The 27,077-nt window shown below is 59.6% G+C and overlaps 3 protein-coding genes across 10 annotated transcripts; 1 reads left to right on the top strand and 2 right to left on the bottom strand.

Moving 5' to 3' along the window:
* Window positions 1-719: 719 nt before the first annotated feature.
* Window positions 720-6,291, bottom strand: LOC135403623 (ELMO domain-containing protein 3-like). The gene is made up of 10 exons (XM_064637817.1): window positions 6,079-6,291; window positions 5,724-5,793; window positions 5,373-5,435; window positions 5,004-5,094; window positions 4,782-4,903; window positions 3,898-4,020; window positions 3,193-3,323; window positions 2,594-2,670; window positions 2,383-2,510; window positions 720-1,775 (listed from the first exon to the last, which is right to left on the bottom strand). Exons 1-10 carry the CDS (start codon window positions 6,145-6,147, stop codon window positions 1,606-1,608), a joined length of 1,044 nt encoding a protein of 347 aa, XP_064493887.1. The 5' UTR covers window positions 6,148-6,291; the 3' UTR covers window positions 720-1,605.
* Window positions 6,292-7,155: 864 nt separating this feature from the next.
* Window positions 7,156-14,480, top strand: LOC135403590 (all-trans-retinol 13,14-reductase-like). 2 transcript variants are annotated; one of them, XM_064637740.1, is made up of 11 exons: window positions 7,156-7,489; window positions 8,238-8,420; window positions 9,160-9,404; window positions 9,929-10,130; window positions 10,657-10,854; window positions 10,951-11,070; window positions 11,749-11,887; window positions 12,041-12,150; window positions 12,426-12,592; window positions 13,069-13,228; window positions 13,647-14,480. In XM_064637740.1, exons 1-11 carry the CDS (start codon window positions 7,297-7,299, stop codon window positions 13,790-13,792), a joined length of 1,863 nt encoding a protein of 620 aa, XP_064493810.1. In that variant the 5' UTR covers window positions 7,156-7,296; the 3' UTR covers window positions 13,793-14,480. The 2 variants fall into 2 exon arrangements, with proteins under 2 accessions (XP_064493810.1, XP_064493811.1); XM_064637741.1 differs by lacking the exon at window positions 8,238-8,420.
* A 6,165-nt stretch (window positions 14,481-20,645) lies between these two features.
* On the bottom strand, window positions 20,646-26,232 carry LOC135403599 (ELMO domain-containing protein 3-like). Of its 7 annotated transcripts, none has more exons than XM_064637767.1 (10): window positions 25,991-26,211; window positions 25,650-25,719; window positions 25,299-25,361; window positions 24,929-25,020; window positions 24,707-24,830; window positions 23,823-24,015; window positions 23,118-23,248; window positions 22,519-22,595; window positions 22,308-22,435; window positions 20,646-21,700 (listed from the first exon to the last, which is right to left on the bottom strand). In XM_064637767.1, exons 1-10 carry the CDS (start codon window positions 26,071-26,073, stop codon window positions 21,531-21,533), a joined length of 1,131 nt encoding a protein of 376 aa, XP_064493837.1. In that variant the 5' UTR covers window positions 26,074-26,211; the 3' UTR covers window positions 20,646-21,530. The 7 variants fall into 7 exon arrangements, 5 of the variants coding, with proteins under 5 accessions (XP_064493837.1, XP_064493839.1, XP_064493836.1 ...); XM_064637769.1 differs by having other exon boundaries at window positions 23,823-23,945; window positions 26,005-26,209; XM_064637766.1 differs by having other exon boundaries at window positions 22,998-23,248; window positions 26,005-26,076.
* Between the last annotated feature and the right edge of the window lie 845 nt (window positions 26,233-27,077).

Consider the following 27,077-nt stretch of genomic DNA (forward strand, 5'->3'; position numbering starts at 1 on the left):
CATTGCTGTCCCAGTGTCCGTGTCTGTCCCGGTGTCCCTGTCACTGCTGTCCCAGTGTCCGTGTCTGTCCTGGTGTCCCTGTCATTGCTGTCCCAGTGTCCGTGTCTGTCCCGGTGTCCCTGTCACTGCTGTCCCAGTGTCCGTGTCTGTCCTGGTGTCCCTGTCATTGCTGTCCCAGTGTCCGTGTCTGTCCCTGTCACTGCCAGTCCTGTTGTCTCCGGTCTCCGTGGGGTTTTAGGAGTGAGGAGCGGGTTGGGGGTGCTGAGCCCTGGCCCTGGAGTGGAACTGGGTGGCACCAGGGGACAGACGGGGATCAGCCCCGGCAGGTCCCGCTCCGGGCTCTGCTCCTGCCCCCCAGCACCTGCAACCTCCCGGGGAACTGGGACCCTTTCCTGGTATCTGCATCCCCCAATACCCACATCCCTCCCTGGTACCTGCATCCCACACCCAACCCCCTGCTCCTGCATCCCTTCCCAGTACCTGCAACCCTCCCTGGGACCTCCCCCAGCACCCACATCCCTTCCACAGTACCTGCATTCCCCTCTGGTACCCATGTCCCTTCCCAGCACCCACATCCCTTCCCCCACTACCTGCCTTCCCCCCCAGCCTCACCGAGCCCAGGTCTGTGAGAGCCTCACCTCACCCCTGCCCCAAAACACCCCCAAAGGGTTCCCCCCCATCCCAATTCCCACAATAATTCAGAATCAGGAAGGCAAATCCCTAATTCCAGGCTACTTTTTGCCCATTTATTGGATGTTTTTCCATCCAGCAGCATTCCCAGCCCCCAGGAATCGTTGTCCTTTGGGGGGCTTGGGGGCCATGATGCTCCATTCTCCCACCAGCCCCCACTTCTCTCCCCCAAAGCCCTCATTTCTCTCCAGACTTCGGCTTTGGGGAATTTTCGCCATTTTGAGGGGTTTGGGGACATTCCCAAGCACTGGCACAGAGCTGCTCCCAGAGGGGATAACGCTCCTCCCTGCAGCTCTCAACCCTCATTTCTCTCCTTTACAGCACCTTTTTCACCCCTATTTCACCCCAAATTGGGCTCCAGGCGCTCCTGCTTCGCCATCCCCCTCTGGATCCCACAGAATCCAGCAGCAAATCCAAAACTCTTCCACCAAAACACTCATTTCCCCCCCTTTAGTAACTTCTTTGGGTGCTGACACCCCATGGTGACCCTGGGGGTCCCCAGCTGGGGGGGCCACACCATCTCCCCCGGTCCTGCTCCCCCCCAGCCCCCAGTGAAGCCTCCACAGCCCAAAGGGGGGGTTACCCTCCCCCCAGGTGCTGCTGGAGCCGGGATGGGATCCAGGAGCCTGGCACCACCCTCAGCTCCACCTGGGGAAGGTAAGGACAGCGGGGACCCTGCACTTGGGATGGATGGAGGGACTATCCCAGTGCCAGGCTGGGGGGTTCATGGAATCTCCCCCCTTCCACTGCCTTTTCCTCCTTCACTTCCAGAGATTTCCACCTGGAGGAGGTGAATCCTGGCTCTGTGACCTCTCCTGGCCCTTCCTGAGCCCCCAAACCAAGGGAGACACTGGTGTGTCCCCCTCCAAGGGCTGATCCACCATCAGAATTCCCTGTGCAGCATCCTGCTCCATGTCAGATCAGTCGGGAATCTCCCTCCAGCTCGACCACAGGGTCACAGATGCCAGTGAAGTGGATCTGGGAGGAAGAGGAGGGAGGGGAAGAAGGCTGAAGGCTGTGGCTCACATAGGCTTCCAGGGACCTCAGCAACTGCCTTGGCTTCTTTTTGGTGGATAATTCCAGCTCTGGAAGGATCAGAGGGGAAAAAGGTTGAGGGGAACAGCACCTGGATGGTGTCAGACGCCCAACAGACCCAGCATCCCAATGTTTTCCCTTGGAAAGGGTGTAATCGTGTTTTCCTTGGGATGAGGGAGCATGGGAAGCTCCTCTCCACCCCCAGCTCAGCACCAGCCTGACCCCCTGGGACTGGAATCCAGGGAAGATGGACTCAGCAGTGCCAGGTGGATCCCCATTTCCGGGGGATCCATTAGCTCTGTGGACACCAATCCCCTCTGGAATAAATAACTCATGGACTGGGGTTAAGCTATGGCTCTGTGTGAGCCTGGGGAGAAGGGAACGTCCCCACATGTCACCCACCCCAAGCCACCCTGGCACAGCATCCCTCTGAAATGGAAAATGGGGGAGAGGAAAAACCCCTTGGAGCACTGGGATAGGGAAATATTGTGGAAAACCTCAGTGTGAGGATTAAATGAGGAATGTTTGGGCTTCTTGGGCATTACAGCCCTTGGAACTGGGCTCGGATGCGCTGAGAACACAGTGGGGGGTCTTCAGGTTGTCCTGGGGTTGTTTTCCCAGGGAAAATAAGGAGAAGGAAAAGCCGGGAAGACAAACCCTTGAGGAAGGACCCGGCGTCGGCGACAGTCCCGCACTGCCGCTTCCAGAGGCGGAAGAGCCGCAGGAAGGCAGCGGCATAGAGGTCGTTCAGCACCCCAATGACCTGCTGCCGGCGGTTGCATTCCCTGGAAAACAGGGAGAGGAGCTTGGCCACATGCCGGGAGGGGCCCTGGATGCGGTTTGAGAGCCCAGAGCAGCCCCCCCTCACCGGGAGAGCCGCTCCTCCCGCAGCGCCTGGATGACGATCCGGGTGATGTTCACGGACATGATGCAGAAGGGAAAATTCTGCGAGAGAACCAGAATTCCGGCGTTATTGCAGCTCAGATGGAAAACCCTCCTCCCCTCTGGCACCTCCAACCCTTTGACACCAGATCTGTGTGGCCCCAAACCCACGGGATGGGTGACAGACCCACGTACTGGGATAACAGCTCTATGGATCCAGGCTCGGATGAATGCTGACGGTTGAGCCGAGCTTGTATCCCAGGCTTAAACCTGGACTAAAATGTGGAATTTAAGGAGACAGGCTCCACTCACTTCCATTTTCCTGTTGCCCAACTCTCCAGCCCTTTTATCCTACTCTAAGCCAGGATCAAATCTTTAAAATCCCATTCCCAGCACAAATCCAGTACCTGGAGCTCAGCTCCAGCCTGGATCAGGGCTCTTTGGGCACCACCTTCCTCCCCTCACCAGCCTGAGGGGGTTCAGCATCCCAAAAAAATCCCTGGAGAGGTTCTTGTTCTTCCCTTTCCCAGAGCACTGGGAATTCCAAGGGAGATCCCCCCGCAGGGAGGAGGGGGAAGGCCGTGCCTGGGTTTCATGCTGGGAGAGCTGGAAGATCTCCCTGGCCAGCGACAATGTTCGGGAGTCCAGGACGAAGAACAGGATCTGCATCAGCCCCAGCATTCCTGTCCCACGCAGGTCGGTCCCAGGATCCACACCTGGGGGGGCAGGGACAGCATGGAGTCACTCCCTGTCACCTTCCATTCCGTGGGCTGTTTATTCCCTGTCACTGCACTTCCAGGGTACAGGAATCCTGGGGATTCCCTTTCTGGAGGGAAAGCTTCCAGGGAAGGTCTCTAATGGGGCCACCACCTCACTCACCTGGGCATTAACCAACCCTGCTCCCCCTGATACACTCCTGCTCCCACACTTTTCCAGGAATTACCAGCTTTTTTAGGCACGTGGTACTGGGATGACCTGGCCAAGCAGTCCAGTTGTACTGGGGCCAGTTTGACTTACTATCTTTATGAATAAAGGGATTGAGGGTGCCCTTGGGAATTTTGTAGGCATACGGAGAGGAGTGTGAGGATTGGGGTGAGGCTGCACCTCAAATCCTGGGATGAATTTTGGGGTCCAAGAAGGACACTGAGGTGCTGGAGCGTGTCCAGGGAAGGGCAATGGAGATGGGGCTGGAGCACAGGGAGTGGCTGAGGGAGCTGGGATAGGACAGAGCTGCTCCAGGGGAGGTTCAGGTGGAGTTTGGGAATGGCCAGAGCTCGTTGCCAGTCCTACCCTGGAATCCCAGCTCCTCCCAGTGTGTCCCATAGCGGGGGCAGCCCCCGCGGGAGTGAGTCAGCTGCCGGTAGATGGTCTGGAGGATCCGCATGTGCACCCACTCCGAGTCATCCAGGGCGCCTGGCAGGGGGGAGGGAGGGACACCCCGGGGGGAAGGAACGCCCCACGTGGCTAAAAACACCCCTGGGATCTAAAAAACACTCCCCGGCACCCAAAACCAGCCCTCAGCACCCCAAAAACAGCCCCCGCTGCCCCCAAAACGCCCCTCAGCGCCTCAAACAACAGACCATCCTCCAAAAACCCACCCCAGAGCCCAAAACCACCTTAAAAATACTCACAGCTCCCCAAGAGACGCCCCTTGGCTCCGAAAAAACACCTCCTGGCTACCCAAAACTCAGCCCTCAGCACCCAAAAGATGCATCTTGGCACCCAAACAACACCCTGCAGCACCTAAAAACACCCCCTGGTGCCCAAAAAACACCCCCTACACTCTAAGAAATCCCACAGTGCCCAAAAAATGCCCTTTGGTGCCCAAAACCCAACCACAGCCCCCTCAAAAATGCCCCTCGGCACCTAAAAAATACCACCTGGCACCTTCAAAACCCCCTTGGTGCCCTAAAATGGCCCCTCAGCCCCCAAACCCACAGTCCCAAGGTTTCCCTGTGTGGGAACCCCTGGGATGGGCAGACATGACCCCCCCATGCTGAGGGACTGGGGGATTCCCAGCCCATCCCATCCCATCCCATCCCATCTGTGCACGGACTGAGGGGCAGGAGGGGCTGGGGGGATCCTGCCCGGAGCCATGTCCACGGGGAACGGGCAGGGGGATGAGATCCAGCGCTCCCCAGAGCCGGGAGCAGAGGGGACCCGGGGCCACTCACACTGTGCCATGGCCAGCACCAGCTCCCGCTCCCCCCGGAGCTGCGGCCGGAGCCGGGGGGGCCCCCCGAGGCAGCGCAGCAGCACGGACAGGCCCCCCCGGCGCCCTGGCCCCCGGACCTTCCTCTGCGGGAGAGACCCCAGACCCGTCAGGGCTGAGCCCCCGGGGGGAGGGGGGCTGGGTGCCCCCCAGCCCTAATTCCTGCCCTGCCCCCGGGCCGTACCCGGCTCTGGGAGAGACGGGGCTCTGGAAGTGCTGCAGCGCCTCCGCGAAGGAAATCGGGGGAGGGGGCACAGGCGAGGTGCGCCCCAACCCTGCAGGGAGAGAGGGAGGGGGTTAGACCCCCCCAATGACCTCTGCTCCCCCTGAGTGACCCTTGAACCCCCAGTGACTCTTGACCCCCCAGAGTGATCCCCAGGAGGGTGGAGCCATGGGGAACAGGGATAAAACAGAGAGTCTCCCACCCCCTCCCGCCCCTCCGCCCCCAAATAACCCCCCCAGGTGCTCCCCTGCCCATCCTGCCCTCCGGGATCCAGGTCCTTCCCTCCTCCCCAGACCTTTCCAGCTGCCAGGCCCCCGTTGTTCCCAGTACCTGACTGGATCTCTTCCAGAGCCTCCCACTCCTCCCGGGCCCGGAGCTGCTCCTCGCTGATCCCTGCCCGAGGGGAGGAGCACAAGGGTCAGATCCGGGTGGGAGACACGGGATGGGGGATTTGCTCCCTTCCCCCAACACCCCCCAGCACATCCTGGAGTTGGATTTCCCCTTTTCCAGGGAAAATCCCAACTGCAAGGTTTATCTTGGGTGGTCTTGGGGAACAAGCTGGGACCAAATGGATTTGATTGAGACCTCCCCGCTGGATCCCTGGGGTCCTTCCCAGCCCCCCCGGTGACCTTCCCACCAGGAAACACAGGGATTGATCCAAGAGAAGCAGGAGAAGCTCACCAGGGTCCGAGCACTGCCCCTCTCCAAGCACCAGCGCCTGCAGGACCCCATCCTGCCCCAGAGCTGGGATCTGGGGGGGAGAGAGGAAACCAGTGTCACCTCCCGGGACAGACCCCAGACACCAACCGACCCAAACCCCGAGGATTCCCCCCGGGAACCGCCCCTGTGCCCCACTGGAAGGCGGCTCAGGCTCCTTCGGAAGGGGGTTTCGGGGGGCGGTTGTGCCCCCAAGATGATTTTACACGGATACAATCGAGAGGCGAGGGGGAATGGGGGGCTGGAACCCCTGAGGTGAGGAGGCCCCCGGGGGCTCGGCCGGGGGGCTCCGGCCGGACACGCACGGGCAGGGACTTGCCGGGGGAAACACGCGCGGCCGCCGCTCCGGCCGCTGCTCCGGCCGCTCCGAGCCCCCGGCGCCGCTCATGCCCTGCGGGAGGAGAGCGGGGCGGAGATCAGGAGGTGGGGAGGAGGGTCCTGGAGATTGACACCCCCCAGGACCACCCCGGCCCCGCAGGAGCCCACTCGGGACCCCCCAGCCCCCCGCGGGCACCCTCAGGAGCCTCCTCTGGCCTCCCAGTGCCCCCCTCCAGCCCCTCAGGAGCACCCCCCAGGTCTCTCCCAGACCCCCTCCTAGTCCCCCAGGAGCCCGCCCCGGCTCCCTCGGGGACCCTCAGGGCCCCCCCAAAGCCCCTCCCGGGGGTCCCGTTCCCGCCCTGACCCCGCGGGACTCCTCTCGGCCCGGCGCCGCCGCAGTGCGCAGGCGCGGCCGCGCTGCACGCCGGGAGCTGGAGTCCCCGCCGCCGCTCGCTGGGAGAGACGGGGACTACAACTCCCGGCGTGCACCGCGCGGGGCGGTGACGGGGGCGCGCGAGGGCCAGAGCGCGGGAACGGAGACGGGCGGGACCAGAGGGCGGGGCTATGATGGGGGCGGGGCCATGCACAGGAGGCGGGACTCTGATCGAGGGGCGGGGACTGGGGACAGTGGGGCGGGGCTACAGGCGCTGGGGCAGGGGTGGCCAGTCCCCGGGACCAGTACCCAGTCTCAGCTCCCAGTGCTCGGTCCGAGCTCTCAGTGCCACTCCCAACTCCCAGTATCCCACTACCAGCTCCCGGTGTCAGCTCCCAGTGCCCCCTTCCCATCTCCTAGTGCCCAGTGCCAGTTCCCAGACCCAGCTCCCAGTGCCCTGTGACAACTCCAAGTGACCCTGTGACTCCATATCCCAGTGCTGGCTCCCAGCTCCCAGTGCCGGCTCCCAGTGCCCAGTGCCTAGTGCCTCCGTCCTGCTTGCAGCTCCCAGTGCCCTGTGACAGCTCCCGGTGCCAGCTCGCAGCAGCCACTGCCTGCTTCCTGGTTCCAGCTCCAGGAATCCCAGTGCCCGCCCCCAGTACCCGGTTCCGTGACTCGGTTCCGGCTCCCAGTTCCCAGTGCCAACGCCCGCCCCTCCCGCGGTCCTCCCGCCCAGCGCCGGTGCCGTGCCCCTTTTCCACCGTCCTTATCGGCCTTGTCCCCCTCGCCCCTGTTATTCCCATTCCCGCCGTTCCCGGCTCCCGCTCCGCCGGACGGCTCAGCAACATGTGGCTGCAGGTGCTGCTCTATCTCGTCCCCCTCCTTCTCCTCGTCCTCCTCCCCCTCTTCCTCATCCCGGTCCTCTTCCTCCTGTTCCCGCAAGTCTCGGGCGGCCGCAATCCCTTCGCCGCCGACAGCCGCCGCCCGCCGGGGCCGCTCGTCACCGACAAGGCTGTGCGGAGGAGCGTCGTCAAGACAGGTACGGGACCCCCGGCGGGCATCGACCCCGGGGACAGCATTGGCCCCTCAGGGCGGTGTCACCCGCCGGGGTAGCATTAATCGCCCCGGCATTGCCACTGGAGCGGAATCACCCCCCGGGCTGTCGTGGCCCCCCGGGGCAGCATCTCCACCTGGGGCAGCATCAACGCCCCAAGGCGTTATTATTGTCCCCCCCCCGGGTGGCGTCAGCCCCCCGTGTCAGTCTGAAAATGCCACCCAGGGTGGCATTGTCCTCCCCCCATGTGGAGTCCCCCCCTCTGTCAGTAGGACACCCCCCCCAGGGTGATGGCATTGTCCTCCCCCGGGTGGGGTCACTCCCTCTGTCACTCTGAAACCCCTCAGGGTGGCATTGTCCCCCAGCGCCGGAGTCCCCCCCTATGTTAGTATGACCCCCCAGGGTAGCATTGTCCCCCCGGGTGGTGTCACCCCCCGTGTCAGTCTGACACCCCTCAGTGTGGCATTGTCATCGCCCCACCGTTGGAGTCCCCCCCCGTGTCAGTATGACCCCCCCAGGGTGGCACTGCTCCCCCCGGGTGGGGTCAGTCTGAAGACCCCCAACATGGCATTGTCCCCCCAACGTCGGAGTCACCCCTGTGTCAGTGTGACCCCCCGAGGGTGACACCCCCCAGCCTGGCATCACCCCCTGGGTGCCACCCCCTCGCCGTGGTTTTGGGGGTGCCCCGTGCCCCAGGGGTGCCCCCCTTGCTGACACCCCGCTGTCCCCGCAGTGTTCTCGGCAGAGAAGGTGCCCCCGCAGCTCGATGCCATCGTGGTGGGCAGCGGCGTGGGGGGGCTGGCGGCGGCCGCACTCCTGGCCAAGACCGGCCAGCGGGTGCTGGTGCTGGAGCAGCACGGGAAGCTGGGGGGCTGCTGCCACACCTTCACCGAGAAGGGCTTCGAGTTTGACACCGGTATGATTTGGGGCTCCAAATTCCCCCCCAGATCCAAAGGAGGGGGCTGGGACACACTCGGGGTGGGAATCACACCCACTGGGGGTCAGATAAGGGGGCCCCAGCACCCACCCTGTGTGAGACAAGCCTGCTCTTCACCCCAAAATTCTCTGGCTGAAGGACACCAACCCCCCTGAATTCCCCATATCCAGCCCCTATGTAACTCTCAGCACCAGGAATATCACCTTAGGACAAACTTGGCACCTCCCTGGAAAACTCCTTGCAGTGAGGCAAAGTCCAGCTCTATGTATTCCCAGAGCTCCAGGATTAATTATTTACAGCAGAGATGAAAAATCACGATGTGTAACAAAATTCCCAATTAAAAACACCACGGCAAGCAGCATCCACCCCAAGTGGGAGGCAGGTGTATCCCGGATTTTCCCTTTCCCTTCCATAGGGAGCTGCAGAGGTGGGGATGGAAAAACAAGAGGAGGGTCCTGTGCATCCCAGGGTGGAAAAAAACAGGAAAAATACCAAAATGTAACAAAATTCCCCAGATTCCCAAATAAAAATGTGATGGCGAGCACTGTTCACCTCAAGTGTATCCCAGATTTTACCTTTCCCTTCCACATGGAGTTGATGGGGAGGGGATGGATAAACAAGAGGTGCATTCGGTGCATCCTGGAGTGGGAAAAGAAAGGAAGAAAAAGGAAAAAATAAAGAAAAAAAGAGGACAAAACCGGTAAAATGTCTTTTTTAGGGATCCACTACGTGGGGGAGATGCAGGAGAGCTCCCTGATGCGGTTCCTGATGGACCAGCTGACGGATGGGCAGCTGGAGTGGGCCCGGCTCCCGACCGTCTACGATGCCGTGGTTTTGGGGGACCCCCAGGGTGATGGCAGGACCTACCACATCCATTCTGGGGAGCAGGAATATTTCCAGAAGCTGAAGGAGCAGTTTCCCGGGGAAGCTGCGGCCATCGATGAGTTCCAGCGGCTGGTGAAGGTAGAGGAGCATCCAAGTGGGATAAAACAAGGGGGTTTGGATCTGGAGGATCACACAAAGAGGGGAAACCCCCTGGCACCCAGATATGGGGCACCCCCAGGGAATAATGGCCTTGTCCCAAAAGTGTTGGGGAACACATCCAAAGTCACCCTTTCCTGCCTCAAAACCCCAGCGTCACAGATCTTTTTGGGGAGATTTTCTGGGGGGACATTTTTTGAGGGACCTTTTTTTATGGAGCTTTCTGGGGGAGTTTTTTGGGAGGACCTTTCTGGAGGAGTTTTATGGGGGAGCTTTTGAGCAGAGTTTTTCTGACTGGGGAGAGCTTTTTTGGGGGAGTTTTTATAGGGAGCTTTTTTAGGGGGAGCTTTTTTGAAGGGAGATTTTTGGGGGGGAAGCTTCTTTGGGGAGCCAGCGCTCCCCTTGTCCACAGCTCCCCAGGATGCCCAGCAGTGAATTTAAGGGGAAAAAAGTACGTTGGGGTGTGTCCCAAGCGTGGCCCCGCTGACCCCGCGCTCCCCCTGCAGAGCACCAGCCGTGGGGTCGTGCTGATAAGCATCCTGAAGATGCTCCCGCAGTTCCTGGCAAGGCTCCTGTGCTGGTCCGGGCTCCTCCCGCGCGTCTGCTCCTTCTCCCGCATGGCCTCGCGCAGCCTCAAGGAGGTGGTGGAGGGTCTGACCCCCAACCCCGAGCTCCGGGCTGTCCTCAGCTACCTCTTCCCCACCTATGGTAGGTGACCAGGAGGCTCCAAGGTGGCGTCAAACCCTTTAGAAACAAACAAAAAAAAAGGCAAGAAACCCCTTTTTCCCATGCCCTCGGGAGGTGTGTGGGGGAGGGCTGCTGCGTGGTGGGTGCTCCACCAGTATCCTTGTCCCCAAGTCACCGGTGGGTTATCCACGTGTCCCTGTTGCTCATCTCCATCTCGTTCCCTCCACGTCCTTCACCTTCCCAGTAGGGCAGCATCGGTCCTGTACAAGGGAATGTCCCCACTTGGAACCCCCGAACCTCCCCCTTGCCTCCATCCCATCGCCCAGGGCTTTGCTCATGGTCCGCCACGACTTGGTTGGGTTGGTGACCGCAGGCTTTGCCACGGGGACGCCCGTGCCCAACGTCCTCCCCGCTCCTCCAAGTTCCTCACCTGCATCCCTCCTTCTTCCCAGTGTCATGTCTATGGTGTTCCTCATGCTAAACCCTTTAGGATAAGCCCCAAACCCGTGATTTGGCCCAAACCCACCTTGGCTGCCCCTTTTCCCAGGTGTGATCCCCTCCAAGGTCAGCTTCTCCTTGCACAGCATCCTGGTGAACCACTTCCTCCGCGGTGCGTGGTACCCCAAAGGCGGTTCCGGGGAAATCGCCTTCCACACCATTTCCGTGATCCGGAAAGCCGGAGGCAACGTGTTTGGGAAGGCACCAGTGGAGAGGATCCTGCTGGACTCCCAGGGCAGAGCCTGCGGTGAGCACCGGCGCGGGACGGGGCGCGGGGTCGCTCCCCGGTGCGGGGGGTCCCTTCACCAGCACCGCTCCTCCCGCTCTGGATTTTCCCTCCCAGGTGTGAGTGTCAAAAAAGGCCAAGATCTGGTGAACATCTACGCTCCCATAGTCATTTCGGACGCCGGGATATTCAACACCTACGAGAAGCTGCTGCCACCGGAGGCGCAGGCCCTGCCAGGTACCGGGCCCTGGCAGGGTTACAGCGTTAATCCTGTCCTAAGCTTCATCCCAAAGCGGATTTATCAATTAACGTTTGATTTAACGTTAAATTGTTCCTGTGCCACAGCCCTAAAAACACGGCCCTGGCCACTCATTTCTTCACGGGGGTTTTAATTAGGCCTAAATTAATCAGCCAGAATTGGCCGTAGTTAGCAAAGTCCTGGTTGGGTGTGAGGATTCCCTAAAAAGCACAGTGTAGGGCCTTGAAATTTGTGGAAGCTGGTGGAATGTCCACCTGAAGTTGGGTTTAGAGCTGCCAAAAAATCTGCTGGAAGGGGCAAGGGTGGGTGGAAGGGGCATGGATGGGGGCATAGTGGGATGGTGGGGAGGAAGGGGACGGGGTGGATGGGAAGGGGCACAACTGGATGGAAGGGGCACCAGCAGGAATGGAGATGGTTGGGTGGGTGTGTGGGAAGGGGGAACAGGTGGGTAGGAAGAGGGCGTGGATGGGTGGAAGAGGCACAACTGGGTGGAAGGGGCACACTTGGGTGGGAATGGGGACGGGCGGGTGGGTGGGAAGGGCAGGGTTTGGTGGGAGGGGGTCAGGATTGGAGAAACCACTTCATAGCAGAGGATCCTAGAAAAGCCTGATTTTCCCCAGAAAAGACTGATTGCCCTGTTTCTCTCCCTGTGGCAGAGATCCAGTCCCAGCTGCGCTTGGTGGCCCACAGCGAGGGCTGTCTCACCGTCTTCATCGGCCTCAACGGCTCAAGGGAAGAGCTGGGGCTGGAGCCCACCAACTACTTCGTGTACCCAGGGAGTGACTTGGATGGAATGTAGGTTTGGCTTCACCTTGGATGGACCTGCTTCATTGAGCATAAGGAGATGAATTCCTGGGCAGTGACTCAGAAAACAGGGATTCAGGTGTAATGAGGATTCAGGCAAAGGTGTGCACCGAACCCCACCTTGACCCTTGCATCTCCCTGCAGCATGAAGAGCTACCTGGATTCATCCAGAGAAGAAGCTGCCAAGAACATACCTTTCCTCTTTGTCACCTGCCCCTCCTCCAAGGACCCCACCTGGGAAATGAGACACCCAGGTGAGGCTGAAGCCCAACCACAAATGTTTGTGAGGGGCTCCAAAACTCTTGTTGGGGTTTGGTGACATCCAGCAAGGAGTTTCTGCTCAGCTATCTATGGTCAAAGCTGCTGAGCAGGTGGCTCATGGAGTGCAGCCTTTGAGATACCTGGATGAAGGACACGGAACCCCAAAGACCTGGGGACATCCCCTGGGTTTGGGTGGGGAGGGTTTGGGGCAGCAGAGTGGGGTGAGTGTGGGCAGAAGGATAAGTGCCCCATCCTTGTCTTCCCGCAGGTAAATCCACGCTGGCCATTGTCACCTTCGCCAGGTACGAGTGGTTTGAGGAGTGGAAGGACAAGCAGGTCCACAAGAGGGGTGATGACTACGAGGACTCGAAGAAGACCTTTGTGGACGCTGTCATGCAGACTGTCTACAAGCTCTACCCCCGCATTGAGGGCAGGGTGAGGAAACTCGGGGTTTGGAGGTCCTAAACTTGGGTGTCAGGGGTCCTCCAGCTCCTCTCTGGGTCCCCTCTACACACCCAACACTGGAGCTGGGGCTGAACCTGCTGGACGTGAGCTCCAGCATCTCACTAACCCATCACTGCTGCCTCCTCACAGTGCGGGGGTGAGTGATCCTGGAACCATGGAGTGCTTTGGGTGGGAAGGGACTTTAAAGCTCATCCCGTTCGACCCCCTGCATGGGCAGACACACATTCCACTAGATGAGGTTGCTCCGAGCCCTGTCCAACCTGGGCAGACCTGGACAACTGTCCCAGGATGGTCCTTCAGAACCAAAGCTGGGCAGAACCACCACCCAAGGGTCTGCGAGGGAACTCATCTCAGCCCGTACCCCACAAAAACAGCTTTCTGGAGCACAGGACTTCCCCCCACTGTCCTGGTACCCTGCAGACCACCCTGTTCCCCTACCCCTGCAGGTTGAGTACCTCTCGGGCGGGACACCCCTAACCAACCAGCACTACATCGGCAGCCCCCGTGGGGAGTCGTACGGCACCGACCACAGCATCCCCCGCCTGCAGGCCGAGGTCGTGGCTGCTGTGCGGGCACAGACGGCTGTCCCCAACCTCTACCTGACAGGTGACAGGGCCAGCAGTGTCCTCAGATGGGGACAGCTCTGGGGGAGCGGGGTGTGGGGGCAGAAAACCTCCGATCCTGAAGGGAAGAGCCACTGCAGTGCTGTGGAGCAGTGGAAGGGCTGCTGGAAAAGTGGAGTTCCACAGTCCCAAGGGGAGGAGGAAAGGGCTGTGCTCCTCCAGCTCTGTGGGGTTGTCTCCTTGCCCAGTGCAGAATGGGGCAGGATGAGGCCCTTTTCCTGCTGGGGAGAAGGAAGGGGTCAAACAGGGAGGGAGTTGTGGGTTCAGACCCCAGGGATGGTGTGGGGGCAGCTGGAAGGTGGGGAAGGTGATGCCCAAACCAGCATTTGTGGTCGGCTGGGATAGAATGGGGAGCGAGGGCTGCTCACAGGGGGACTGTGGCCACTGCTCCCTCCTTCCAGGGCAGGATTTGTGCCTGGGTGGCTTCATGGGAGCCCTGCAAGGAGCCATCATCTGCGCCAGCAGCATCCTCAAGCGCAACCTCTACGTTGACTTGGTGAGGCTGAAGAAAAGCTTGGAGGCCACCAATGCCAAGAAGGGAAACTAACACCTGCTGTCCCACCATCAGGGACTCCCCACTGGCCACCACATCACCTCCACCTCCGCATTCTCCGCTGTCACACACCTGTAGCAGATCCATCTCTGTGCAAAGCCAAGGATTTCAATCCAGGAAGATGCCATTCCCATTCCCAGCCAGATTGTCTGGCACCTCACCCACCTGAAACGCATCCCCTTCCACCACCACATCCAGTGCTTGTCTCTGGCCATGAAGAGGGTCCCCAAGAGCTGCCCCACAGAGCCATGGCCAGGAGAGAAGTCACGGTAACCCCAAAACAGGCAGCACCAGCAGGTAACAGCATCAAGCACCCAGAGCTGCTGGATCCCACCAGTGGAGCATGAGAAGAGCATCAACCTCCACCTGCATCCCCCAGCAAACACCCACCTTCACCTGCAGCCCCCAGAGCTGTTTTGAGAGCAATGGTACTTGTGGGCTGTCCAGTGCTTCCAAAATCATTTCTGGGGGCAGCAGGACCCCCACGCCCCGACATTCCCAGTGTTTGGGGGCTGCTCTTCCCCCGTCGCCCCAAGGCATCGATGGCACAAGCAGCTGCTCCTTGAGCAGTACAAAAGTCCTTCTGTCACCTGGGAAAAGCTTGGGAACAGTGTCAAAGTCCTGTCTGGTTGGAAGGGAAGCACAAGAGGCTGGAAATAAATAAATAAAATAGTGATAATGATCCTGGGATTTGTGCCTCGTGATGGGTCAGCAGGGCTGGGTGACGTGAGGGGGAAGGGAACGGGAAGGAGAAAGGAGAGCCCCATTGCTGGGGGCTTATACTGCTCAGTTTTGGGGAGGAATAATGACAGAGAGGCTGTAAATGGGGAACCCGAGGAAAACCAGTGGCCCATGTGGATTTACCTCCCTGTCACATCCTTAGAGTGGGCAGGGATGGGCAATAAGGCTGGGGTGTGGAGAAGCAAGATTCAGGATGGGAACAGTTCCAGGCATGGAGAAAAGCATACAGCAATTGGCAGGACTTTCATATGGACTTTACTGTTATTATGTGGTTTCACTGTATTCATGCTACACAGTGCACAACTGCACATGCCCAGGCTTCCTCCTCCCCCTTTTGCCTGTGCCCTGTTCTGATTTGCTCCCCCATTTGTCTGTCTGATAGCCCACCCGAGGTTCTGCCCCCTTCCTCTGGCGGGACGGTTAAGAATCGGGCGCACGCCTGAATAAACAAGTCTGCTTGCACCCATCCTCGTGTCCTGTCCCCTCTTCCCTTCGGACTGCGACAGATGGCGCCCAACGTGGGGCAGAAAAGGTTTTTACCTTAAGAAAACCTCTCCCACGCCACAAAGGGCTTAGACAGCGCTGAGAGAAGCGTTTTCGTCTCGCTGGTCCTTCCCGGTAGAACCCCAGATTACGGCAAGATAGCCACTGCACCAAGAAAGGTGAGCTCCGGGAAAAACCTCTAATCCCATCTCCCACCCTCACAAAATCAACTTTAAAACCAACTACAGACCAACAGAAGCGTAAGTAATTTCGCAATGGGCCTCTCGCTATCTACCCCTCAAAAGTTTGTATACCGCAAGCTTAAAGACTTTATTTTGGAAAATGGACACCCTTTAGACAAAAAATCCGCAAAATCCCTTGCTAAATGGCTTGAAAACAGAGGGGAAGCAATCTCCAACAACATGTCTCGAAAAGACTGGGAGAAAATTGGATACAATATCTGGAGAGCGAAAGAGAGGGGAGACAAAATTGCTACTGAGGCATTAATTGCCTGAAGATTGATTCTGATGATGCTAGAGCATCAGTTGATGAGTTCCAATGAAAATCTCCAAGAATCTGAGCAAAAATCCAAGCCCCCATCCCCAAAAATGGACAAGCCCCGTGGGTCCCGGAGTGGCGGGGGGGCGGGGGAGACCGCGGACGGCGGGAGGGAGAAACAGAGCACGGAATACCGGCATCATGGCGTGGGTGAACTAAGCGGCCTCGTGAGCGAAACCCAGGAGAGTGGGGAGCGAGTGCGGGAGCGCGCGCAGCGTGGAGAAACAGCATGCAAAGATTTCGCGCGTCTCCCGCCGGCACCGCCCCCCAGCCCGTCCATGGAAGCTCGGCCGGCACCACCCCCCAGCCCGTCCATGGAAGCTCGGCCGGCACCACCCCCCAGCCCGCCTTCGCGCCTGCCCCCCTACGCCCCCGGCACGACCACGGACCCTCCCACCAGAATGCCCTCTCCCTCCAGCGCTGCCTCTACCCCCACATCATCACCCTCCCGGGGTAGACGGAAACTAAGGAGCAGGGCCAGAGCCTCTTCCGATGATAACACCCGGGAAGATGGCCACGCCCATGAAGCTTTTGTTACCGAGGCTCCCGGCAGTTGCAGGATGGCAAATGCCTCTCTTCCATGCAACGATATTTGGAAAGCTTTCCGGACAGAAGCCGCACAGGCTAACGATGCCGAGTTTTTAAAAGCTTTTCCAATTTACCTAGAGGAAGGTCATGCCCCCGAGTGGCGTCCGGTGTCTTATACTATGTTAAAGGACATCAAAAAAGCAATTGTAGAGTACGGTTTAGGCTCACCCTATACCGTTGGACTTTTTGAATCGTTTTTTCTCGCCTGCCAGTTAATACCTTATGATATCAAAGCGGTAATTAATGGGCTGTTATCCACCGTGCAGGCATCCGTTTTTGAAGCGGAATGGAAACGTCTTATAGTTAAATATGTCAATGAAAAGATGGAGAGGCGTGGTATTCCTGTTAACAATGCTATTGATATGCTGTATGGAGAAGGCAACTATGCCAGCCGACAAGACCAGGCTCTTGTGGATTTAAAATACCTAGATATTACAAAAGATCTGGCAATGGAAGCCTTTAAAAAGGTTGCTGATGCATATGTCCAAACACCCTCCTTCACCCTAATTCATCAGGGCTCAACAGAACCTTTTGTGGACTTTATAACCCAGCTAAGGGAAGCTATAGCACGGCAAGTCCAGCAAAAGGAAAGCCAAGACATTTTGTTTAATAAACTTGTGATTGAAAAGGCTAACGAGGATTGCCAACAAGCCTTAAAAATGCTAAAAGATCCCACACTCCTGGAGATGATAGAAGCTTGTAAGAATGTGGGGTCTAATTCTCATAAAGCAAGACTAATAGCTGAAGCTTTAGCTGGACCACAAACCTGTTTTCACTGTGGGGAGACAGGACATATTAAAAAGAACTGCCCACAATTAACTACAAAGACTGAGCTTCCCAAGACGCCATGCAAACGATGTGGGAAAGGCAGACACTGGACAAAAGATTGCAGGTCTCTTACTAACATCTATGGAGAACTGCTGCCTCCTAAAAAGTCACCAGACTTAAAGAGAAAAGTGACTTTTAATTCAGTGCCAGATCTTAAACAGTGCACCTGTGAGCTGTCAAGAAACAAGGCAGCACCCCCTCAACCACGTTCCATCCTGCGTAGCCCATCCCTTCAGCAAGTGCCAGGAAACCACAACAATCCCTGCAGTTCAACTTGAATCAGATGAACTGATTATGCAAGTTATGCCCTTATCATGTGATCCCAATCCTAAATTCTCCCTTCTAACATGTTCTGTTTATTTTCCAGGATCTTGTAGTCCATAGAGACACCATGGAGCAGTAGCATCTCGGGCTGGAAACAATTTTTAGGGGGGGAGTCACTCAGCAAATGCAGCTGTCCACTTGTTTTGAAATTTTGCTTTCTCTGTTTGTTTTGTCACTAACTATTTCCTGTGTCACAGCATGCTGCAAGAAGGACTATCGCAACAGGCATTTTTCAAACTAATAAGAAACGTGAGATGTGGAGAAGCAAGATTCAGGATGGGAACAGTTCCAGGCATGGAGAAAAGCATACAGCAATTGGCAGGACTTTCATATGGACTTTACTGTTATTATGTGGTTTCACTGTATTCATGCTACACAGTGCACAACTGCACATGCCCAGGCTTCCTCCTCCCCCTTTTGCCTGTGCCCTGTTCTGATTTGCTCCCCCATTTGTCTGTCTGATAGCCCACCCGAGGTTCTGCCCCCTTCCTCTGGCGGGACGGTTAAGAATCGGGCGCACGCCTGAATAAACAAGTCTGCTTGCACCCTTCCTCGTGTCCTGTCCCCTCTTCCCTTCGGACCGCGACACTGGGGAAGCTGGATGAGGCTGTTTTCCCCATTCTCAGCCATGGGAAGAAGAATTCTCTGGAAGTGGGAGGGAAAAGACTTGGAGAGGGTAAGGCAGGCAGTGTAGGATCACCCGGGTGCTCCTGGTGTTTCCATCTCCCATCCCTCTCATCCCCACCATCCCCTCGGAGGATAAAATCCTCCTTTTTTTCTCTCCTGCCTGAGCCTGGGGTGCTGTGCTCCCCTCCCACCCTCTGCCTCACAGGTGCCATCCCACTCCCAGGTGACAGAGAGGACACCAGAGCTACGTCACTCAGCTGAGCAGGATCTGCTCCCAGGCTTCCCAAAGGAGCACCTGGGGCTCAGCCGGGGGCCTGTGGGAGTTTGGAGCCCACCTCCCCATCTGAAGGGACACCCCAGTATGTCCCAGTGAGGACATGAGGCCAAGCTGGGCCTCAGGGTCACAGATGCCAGTGAAATGGATCTGGGAGGAAGAGGAGGGAGGGGAGGAAGGCCGAAGGCTGTGGCTCACATAGGCTTCCAGGGACCTCAGCAACTGCCTTGGCTTCTTCCCAGCAGGTCCAGGGCCACCTAAACCACCCCAGGGTCAAACCGCCAAATGCCGCCCATGGCAGCAGCCTCTGCCATGGATCCATCAGGGCAGTTTTCCTGCCCCTCTCAGTACTTGCCCTGGTGCTGGGGGAGCTGAGAGCACGAGCTGGGCACCTCCTCCTTTGGCCAACTGCCCCCATGCCCTAAAGTCCCTATAAGTATCCTTGGGCTTCTCCCTTCAGTCTCATCACTGCCAACCTGGGCAACTCCTGGAGGGGGACAGTCAGCCAGACAGACCAGACCAGACCAGGAATGTTCCTTACCCAGGCCCCAGGGAAGCACAGACTTCCCTGGGGGATGGTCCAATCAGCACATCGGGGTCCCCGCTCACCATGGGAGGGTTTCTGAGGACAATTGTCCTTGTTTGCTCCCCTGTAGAACTACTTGTAATATGTGGGGTTGGCTGACAGCCTAGAAATCACTCCTTCATCACCTCATGGGGCTTCAAATCCCCCCAGACTGAGGGTCTATGGTGCCCAGGGGGTCTGCAGGGTTCATGGAGGCCTCGGGTCTGCGGTGGCCGGGGAGTCCCTGGAGGCCAGGGGTTCTGTGCAGAAGAGCCCATCCAAGGCCAGGGCCCCCTCACACTGTGTCCTCCCAAAGGACCAGCAGCCCACAACCACGTTGGCTGAGAAGAGGACAATGACAGTGGCCACCAAGGTGGTTTTCAGGGCACCCACAGCATGACCAAGACCACCAGCATGGGGATGGTGACAAGGACAAGGATGGTGATGAGGATGAGGATGGTGACAGTGGCACCGATGCAGCTGTGACTTGGACCGAGTACTTGCCCCTGGGGCTCCCCATGGACCTGCTGGCTCTGGGGGCAGGGGGCAGCACTAAGGGGTGGCCTGGGGTGCAGGGGGACAGGGGTGTGGGGCAGTGGAGGAGGGGGACCCTTGACATGCTGTCTGATGGCCCTGCCTGCGGTCCCTGCCTGCAGCCCCCTGCTCCCTGCCTGCTGGGCCCTACTGGTGCTGTCCTGCCCATACCCCTGCCCACAGTCTTTTGTGCTGCCCACGCCCTGCCCTACACCTCTGCCTGCACCCCTGCTGCCCAGCCCGCACCTCACAGCCCGTTCCTGCTGCTGCTGGTGCCCGTCCTGGGGTCACTGGCACTGCCCATCCCAGTGCTGCTGCCAGCGTTGGTGCCAGTGCCGTTGTCGGTGTCACTGTCACTCCTGACTCTGCTGTTGCTGTTGGTGCAGGTCCTGGTCTCCGTCCCAGTGTCCTTGTCATTGCTGTCCCAGTGTCCCTGTCACTGCTGTCCCAGTGTCCGTGTCTGTCCCAGTGTCCTTGTCATTGCTGTCCCAGTGTCCCTGTCACTGCTGTCCCAGTGTCCGTGTCTGTCCCGGTGTCCCTGTCATTGCTGTCCCAGTGTCCCTGTCACTGCTGTCCCAGTGTCCGTGTCTGTCCCGGTGTCCCTGTCATTGCTGTCCCAGTGTCCGTGTCTGTCCCGGTGTCCCTGTCACTGCTGTCCCAGTGTCCGTGTCTGTCCTGGTGTCCCTGTCATTGCTGTCCCAGTGTCCGTGTCTGTCCCGGTGTCCCTGTCACTGCTGTCCCAGTGTCCGTGTCTGTCCTGGTGTCCCTGTCATTGCTGTCCCAGTGTCCGTGTCTGTCCCTGTCACTGCCAGTCCTGTTGTCTCCGGTCTCCGTGGGGTTTTAGGAGTGAGGAGCGGGTTGGGGGTGCTGAGCCCTGGCCCTGGAGTGGAACTGGGTGGCACCAGGGGACAGACGGGGATCAGCCCCGGCAGGTCCCGCTCCGGGCTCTGCTCCTGCCCCCCAGCACCTGCAACCTCCCGGGGAACTGGGACCCTTTCCTGGTATCTGCATCCCCCAATACCCACATCCCTCCCTGGTACCTGCATCCCACACCCAACCCCCTGCTCCTGCATCCCTTCCCAGTACCTGCAACCCTCCCTGGGACCTCCCCCAGCACCCACATCCCTTCCACAGTACCTGCATTCCCCTCTGGTACCCATGTCCCTTCCCAGCACCCACATCCCTTCCCCCACTACCTGCCTTCCCCCCCAGCCTCACCGAGCCCAGGTCTGTGAGAGCCTCACCTCACCCCTGCCCCAAAACACCCCCAAAGGGTTCCCCCCCATCCCAATTCCCACAATAATTCAGAATCAGGAAGGCAAATCCCTAATTCCAGGCTACTTTTTGCCCATTTATTGGATGTTTTTCCATCCAGCAGCATTCCCAGCCCCCAGGAATCGTTGTCCTTTGGGGGGCTTGGGGGCCATGATGCTCCATTCTCCCACCAGCCCCCACTTCTCTCCCCCAAAGCCCTCATTTCTCTCCAGACTTCGGCTTTGGGGAATTTTCGCCATTTTGAGGGGTTTGGGGACATTCCCAAGCACTGGCACAGAGCTGCTCCCAGAGGGGATAACGCTCCTCCCTGCAGCTCTCAACCCTCATTTCTCTCCTTTACAGCACCTTTTTCACCCCTATTTCACCCCAAATTGGGCTCCAGGCGCTCCTGCTTCGCCATCCCCCTCTGGATCCCACAGAATCCAGCAGCAAATCCAAAACTCTTCCACCAAAACACTCATTTCCCCCCCTTTAGTAACTTCTTTGGGTGCTGACACCCCATGGTGACCCTGGGGGTCCCCAGCTGGGGGGGCCACACCATCTCCCCGGTCCTGCTCCCCCCCAGCCCCCAGTGAAGCCTCCACAGCCCAAAGGGGGGGTTACCCTCCCCCCAGGTGCTGCTGGAGCCGGGATGGGATCCAGGAGCCTGGCACCACCCTCAGCTCCACCTGGGGAAGGTAAGGACAGCGGGGACCCTGCACTTGGGATGGATGGAGGGACTATCCCAGTGCCAGGCTGGGGGGTTCATGGAATCTCCCCCCTTCCACTGCCTTTTCCTCCTTCACTTCCAGAGATTTCCACCTGGAGGAGGTGAATCCTGGCTCTGTGACCTCTCCTGGCCCTTCCTGAGCCCCCAAACCAAGGGAGACACTGGTGTGTCCCCCTCTAAGGGCTGATCCACCATCAGAATTCCCTGTGCAGCATCCTGCTCCATGTCAGATCAGTCGGGAATCTCCCTCCAGCTCGACCACAGGGTCACAGATGCCAGTGAAGTGGATCTGGGAGGAAGAGGAGGGAGGAGAGGAAGGCCGAAGGCTGTGGCTCACATAGGCTTCCAGGGACCTCAGCAACTGCCTTGGCTTCTTTTTGGTGGATAATTCCAGCTCTGGAAGGATCAGAGGGGAAAAAGGTTGAGGGGAACAGCACCTGGATGGTGTCAGACGCCCAACAGACCCAGCATCCCAATGTTTTCCCTTGGAAAGGGTGTAATCGTGTTTTCCTTGGGATGAGGGAGCATGGGAAGCTCCTCTCCACCCCCAGCTCAGCACCAGCCTGACCCCCTGGGACTGGAATCCAGGGAAGATGGACTCAGCAGTGCCAGGTGGATCCCCATTTCCGGGGGATCCATTAGCTCTGTGGACACCAATCCCCTCTGGAATAAATAACTCATGGACTGGGGTTAAGCTATGGCTCTGTGTGAGCCTGGGGAGAAGGGAACGTCCCCACATGTCACCCACCCCAAGCCACCCTGGCACAGCATCCCTCTGAAATGGAAAATGGGGGAGAGGAAAAACCCCTTGGAGCACTGGGATAGGGAAATATTGTGGAAAACCTCAGTGTGAGGATTAAATGAGGAATGTTTGGGCTTCTTGGGCATTACAGCCCTTGGAACTGGGCTCGGATGCGCTGAGAACACAGTGGGGGGTCTTCAGGTTGTCCTGGGGTTGTTTTCCCAGGGAAAATAAGGAGAAGGAAAAGCCGGGAAGACAAACCCTTGAGGAAGGACCCGGCGTCGGCGACAGTCCCGCACTGCCGCTTCCAGAGGCGGAAGAGCCGCAGGAAGGCAGCGGCATAGAGGTCGTTCAGCACCCCAATGACCTGCTGCCGGCGGTTGCATTCCCTGGAAAACAGGGAGAGGAGCTTGGCCACATGCCGGGAGGGGCCCTGGATGCGGTTTGAGAGCCCAGAGCAGCCCCCCCTCACCGGGAGAGCCGCTCCTCCCGCAGCGCCTGGATGACGATCCGGGTGATGTTCACGGACATGATGCAGAAGGGAAAATTCTGCGAGAGAACCAGAATTCCGGCGTTATTGCAGCTCAGATGGAAAACCCTCCTCCCCTCTGGCACCTCCAACCCTTTGACACCAGATCTGTGTGGCCCCAAACCCACGGGATGGGTGACAGACCCACGTACTGGGATAACAGCTCTATGGATCCAGGCTCGGATGAATGCTGACGGTTGAGCCGAGCTTGTATCCCAGGCTTAAACCTGGACTAAAATGTGGAATTTAAGGAGACAGGCTCCACTCACTTCCATTTTCCTGTTGCCCAACTCTCCAGCCCTTTTATCCTACTCTAAGCCAGGATCAAATCTTTAAAATCCCATTCCCAGCACAAATCCAGTACCTGGAGCTCAGCTCCAGCCTGGATCAGGGCTCTTTGGGCACCACCTTCCTCCCCTCACCAGCCTGAGGGGGTTCAGCATCCCAAAAAAATCCCTGGAGAGGTTCTTGTTCTTCCCTTTCCCAGAGCACTGGGAATTCCAAGGGAGATCCCCCCGCAGGGAGGAGGGGGAAGGCCGTGCCTGGGTTTCATGCTGGGAGAGCTGGAAGATCTCCCTGGCCAGCGACAATGTTCGGGAGTCCAGGACGAAGAACAGGATCTGCATCAGCCCCAGCATTCCTGTCCCACGCAGGTCGGTCCCAGGATCCACACCTGGGGGGGCAGGGACAGCATGGAGTCACTCCCTGTCACCTTCCATTCCGTGGGCTGTTTATTCCCTGTCACTGCACTTCCAGGGTACAGGAATCCTGGGGATTCCCTTTCTGGAGGGAAAGCTTCCAGGGAAGGTCTCTAATGGGGCCACCACCTCACTCACCTGGGCATTAACCAACCCTGCTCCCCCTGATACACTCCTGCTCCCACACTTTTCCAGGAATTACCAGCTTTTTTAGGCACGTGGTACTGGGATGACCTGGCCAAGCAGTCCAGTTGTACTGGGGCCAGTTTGACTTACTATCTTTATGAATAAAGGGATTGAGGGTGCCCTTGGGAATTTTGTAGGCATACGGAGAAGAGTGTGAGGATTGGGGTGAGGCTGCACCTCAAATCCTGGGATGAATTTTGGGGTCCAAGAAGGACACTGAGGTGCTGGAGCGTGTCCAGGGAAGGGCAATGGAGATGGGGCTGGAGCACAGGGAGTGGCTGAGGGAGCTGGGATAGGACAGAGCTGCTCCAGGGGAGGTTCAGGTGGAGTTTGGGAATGGCCAGAGCTCGTTGCCAGTCCTACCCTGGAATCCCAGCTCCTCCCAGTGTGTCCCATAGCGGGGGCAGCCCCCGCGGGAGTGAGTCAGCTGCCGGTAGATGGTCTGGAGGATCCGCATGTGCACCCACTCCGAGTCATCCAGGGCGCCTGGCAGGGGGGAGGGAGGGACACCCCGGGGGGAAGGAACGCCCCACGTGGCTAAAAACACCCCTGGGATCTAAAAAACACTCCCCGGCACCCAAAACCAGCCCTCAGCACCCCAAAAACAGCCCCCGCTGCCCCCAAAACGCCCCTCAGCGCCTCAAACAACAGACCATCCTCCAAAAACCCACCCCAGAGCCCAAAACCACCTTAAAAATACTCACAGCTCCCCAAGAGACGCCCCTTGGCTCCGAAAAAACACCCCCTGGCTACCCAAAACTCAGCCCTCAGCACCCAAAAGATGCATCTTGGCACCCAAACAACACCCTGCAGCACCTAAAAACACCCCCTGGTGCCCAAAAAACACCCCCTACACTCTAAGAAATCCCACAGTGCCCAAAAAATGCCCTTTGGTGCCCAAAACCCAACCACAGCCCCCTCAAAAATGCCCCTCGGCACCTAAAAAATACCACCTGGCACTTTCAAAACCCCCTTGGTGCCCTAAAATGGCCCCTCAGCCCCCAAACCCACAGTCCCAAGGTTTCCCTGTGTGGGAACCCCTGGGATGGGCAGACATGACCCCCCCATGCTGAGGGACTGGGGGATTCCCAGCCCATCCCATCCCATCCCATCCCATCTGTGCACGGACTGAGGGGCAGGAGGGGCTGGGGGGATCCTGCCCGGAGCCATGTCCACGGGGAACGGGCAGGGGGATGAGATCCAGCGCTCCCCAGAGCCGGGAGCAGAGGGGACCCGGGGCCACTCACACTGTGCCATGGCCAGCACCAGCTCCCGCTCCCCCCGGAGCTGCGGCCGGAGCCGGGGGGGCCCCCCGAGGCAGCGCAGCAGCACGGACAGGCCCCCCCGGCGCCCTGGCCCCCGGACCTTCCTCTGCGGGAGAGACCCCAGACCCGTCAGGGCTGAGCCCCCGGGGGGAGGGGGGCTGGGTGCCCCCCAGCCCTAATTCCTGCCCTGCCCCCGGGCCGTACCCGGCTCTGGGAGAGCCCGGAGCTCTGGAAGTGCTGCAGCGCCTCCGCGAAGGAAATCGGGGGAGGGGGCACAGGCGAGGTGCGCCCCAACCCTGCAGGGAGAGAGGGAGGGGGTTAGACCCCCCCAATGACCTCTGCTCCCCCTGAGTGACCCTTGAACCCCCAGTGACTCTTGACCCCCCAGAGTGATCCCCAGGAGGGTGGAGCCATGGGGAACAGGGGTAAAACAGGGAGTCTCCCACCCCCTCCCGCCCCTCCGCCCCCAAATAACCCCCCCAGGTGCTCCCCTGCCCATCCTGCCCTCCGGGATCCAGGTCCTTCCCTCCTCCCCAGACCTTTCCAGCTGCCAGGCCCCCGTTGTTCCCAGTACCTGACTGGATCTCTTCCAGAGCCTCCCACTCCTCCCGGGCCCGGAGCTGCTCCTCGCTGATCCCTGCCCGAGGGGAGGAGCACAAGGGTCAGATCCGGGTGGGAGACACGGGATGGGGGATTTGCTCCCTTCCCCCAACACCCCCCAGCACATCCTGGAGTTGGATTTCCCCTTTTCCAGGGAAAATCCCAACTGCAAGGTTTATCTTGGGTGGTCTTGGGGAACAAGCTGGGACCAAATGGATTTGATTGAGACCTCCCCGCTGGATCCCTGGGGTCCTTCCCAGCCCCCCCGGTGACCTTCCCACCAGGAAACACAGGGATTGATCCAAGAGAAGCAGGAGAAGCTCACCAGGGTCCGAGCACTGCCCCTCTCCAAGCACCAGCGCCTGCAGGACCCCATCCTGCCCCAGAGCTGGGATCTGGGGGGGAGAGAGGAAACCAGTGTCACCTCCCGGGACAGACCCCAGACACCAACCGACCCAAACCCCGAGGATTCCCCCCGGGAACCGCCCCTGTGCCCCACTGGAAGGCGGCTCAGGCTCCTTCGGAAGGGGGTTTCGGGGGGCGGTTGTGCCCCCAAGATGATTTTACACGGATACAATCGAGAGGCGAGGGGGAATGGGGGGCTGGAACCCCTGAGGTGAGGAGGCCCCCGGGGGCTCGGCCGGGGGGCTCCGGCCGGACACGCACGGGCAGGGACTTGCCGGGGGAAACACGCGCGGCCGCCGCTCCGGCCGCTGCTCCGGCCGCTCCGAGCCCCCGGCGCCGCTCATGCCCTGCGGGAGGAGAGCGGGGCGGAGATCAGGAGGTGGGGAGGAGGGTCCTGGAGATTGACACCCCCCAGGACCACCCCGGCCCCGCAGGAGCCCACTCGGGACCCCCCAGCCCCCCGCGGGCACCCTCAGGAGCCTCCTCTGGCCTCCCAGTGCCCCCCTCCAGCCCCTCAGGAGCACCCCCCAGGTCTCTCCCAGACCCCCTCCTAGTCCCCCAGGAGCCCGCCCCGGCTCCCTCGGGGACCCTCAGGGCCCCCCCAAAGCCCCTCCCGGGGGTCCCGTTCCCGCCCTGACCCCGCGGGACTCCTCTCGGCCCGGCGCCGCCGCAGTGCGCAGGCGCGGCCGCGCTGCACGCCGGGAGCTGGAGTCCCCGCCGCCGCTCGCTGGGAGAGACGGGGACTACAACTCCCGGCGTGCACCGCGCGGGGCGGTGACGGGGGCGCGCGAGGGCCAGAGCGCGGGAACGGAGACGGGCGGGACCAGAGGGCGGGGCTATGATGGGGGCGGGGCCATGCACAGGGGGCGGGACTCTGATCGAGGGGCGGGGACTGGGGACAGTGGGGCGGGGCTACAGGCGCTGGGGCAGGGGTGGCCAGTCCCCGGGACCAGTACCCAGTCTCAGCTCCCAGTGCTCGGTCCGAGCTCTCAGTGCCACTCCCAACTCCCAGTATCCCACTACCAGCTCCCGGTGTCAGCTCCCAGTGCCCCCTTCCCATCTCCTAGTGCCCAGTGCCAGTTCCCAGACCCAGCTCCCAGTGCCCTGTGACAACTCCAAGTGACCCTGTGACTCCATATCCCAGTGCTGGCTCCCAGCTCCCAGTGCCGGCTCCCAGTGCCCAGTGCCTAGTGCCTCCGTCCTGCTTGCAGCTCCCAGTGCCCTGTGACAGCTCCCGGTGCCAGCTCGCAGCAGCCACTGCCTGCTTCCTGGTTCCAGCTCCAGGAATCCCAGTGCCCGCCCCCAGTACCCGGTTCCGTGACTCGGTTCCGGCTCCCAGTTCCCAGTG

This window comes from Pseudopipra pipra, chromosome 28 (genome assembly GCF_036250125.1).
Source record: "Pseudopipra pipra isolate bDixPip1 chromosome 28, bDixPip1.hap1, whole genome shotgun sequence".
NCBI classification, from domain to species: domain Eukaryota; kingdom Metazoa; phylum Chordata; class Aves; order Passeriformes; family Pipridae; genus Pseudopipra; species Pseudopipra pipra.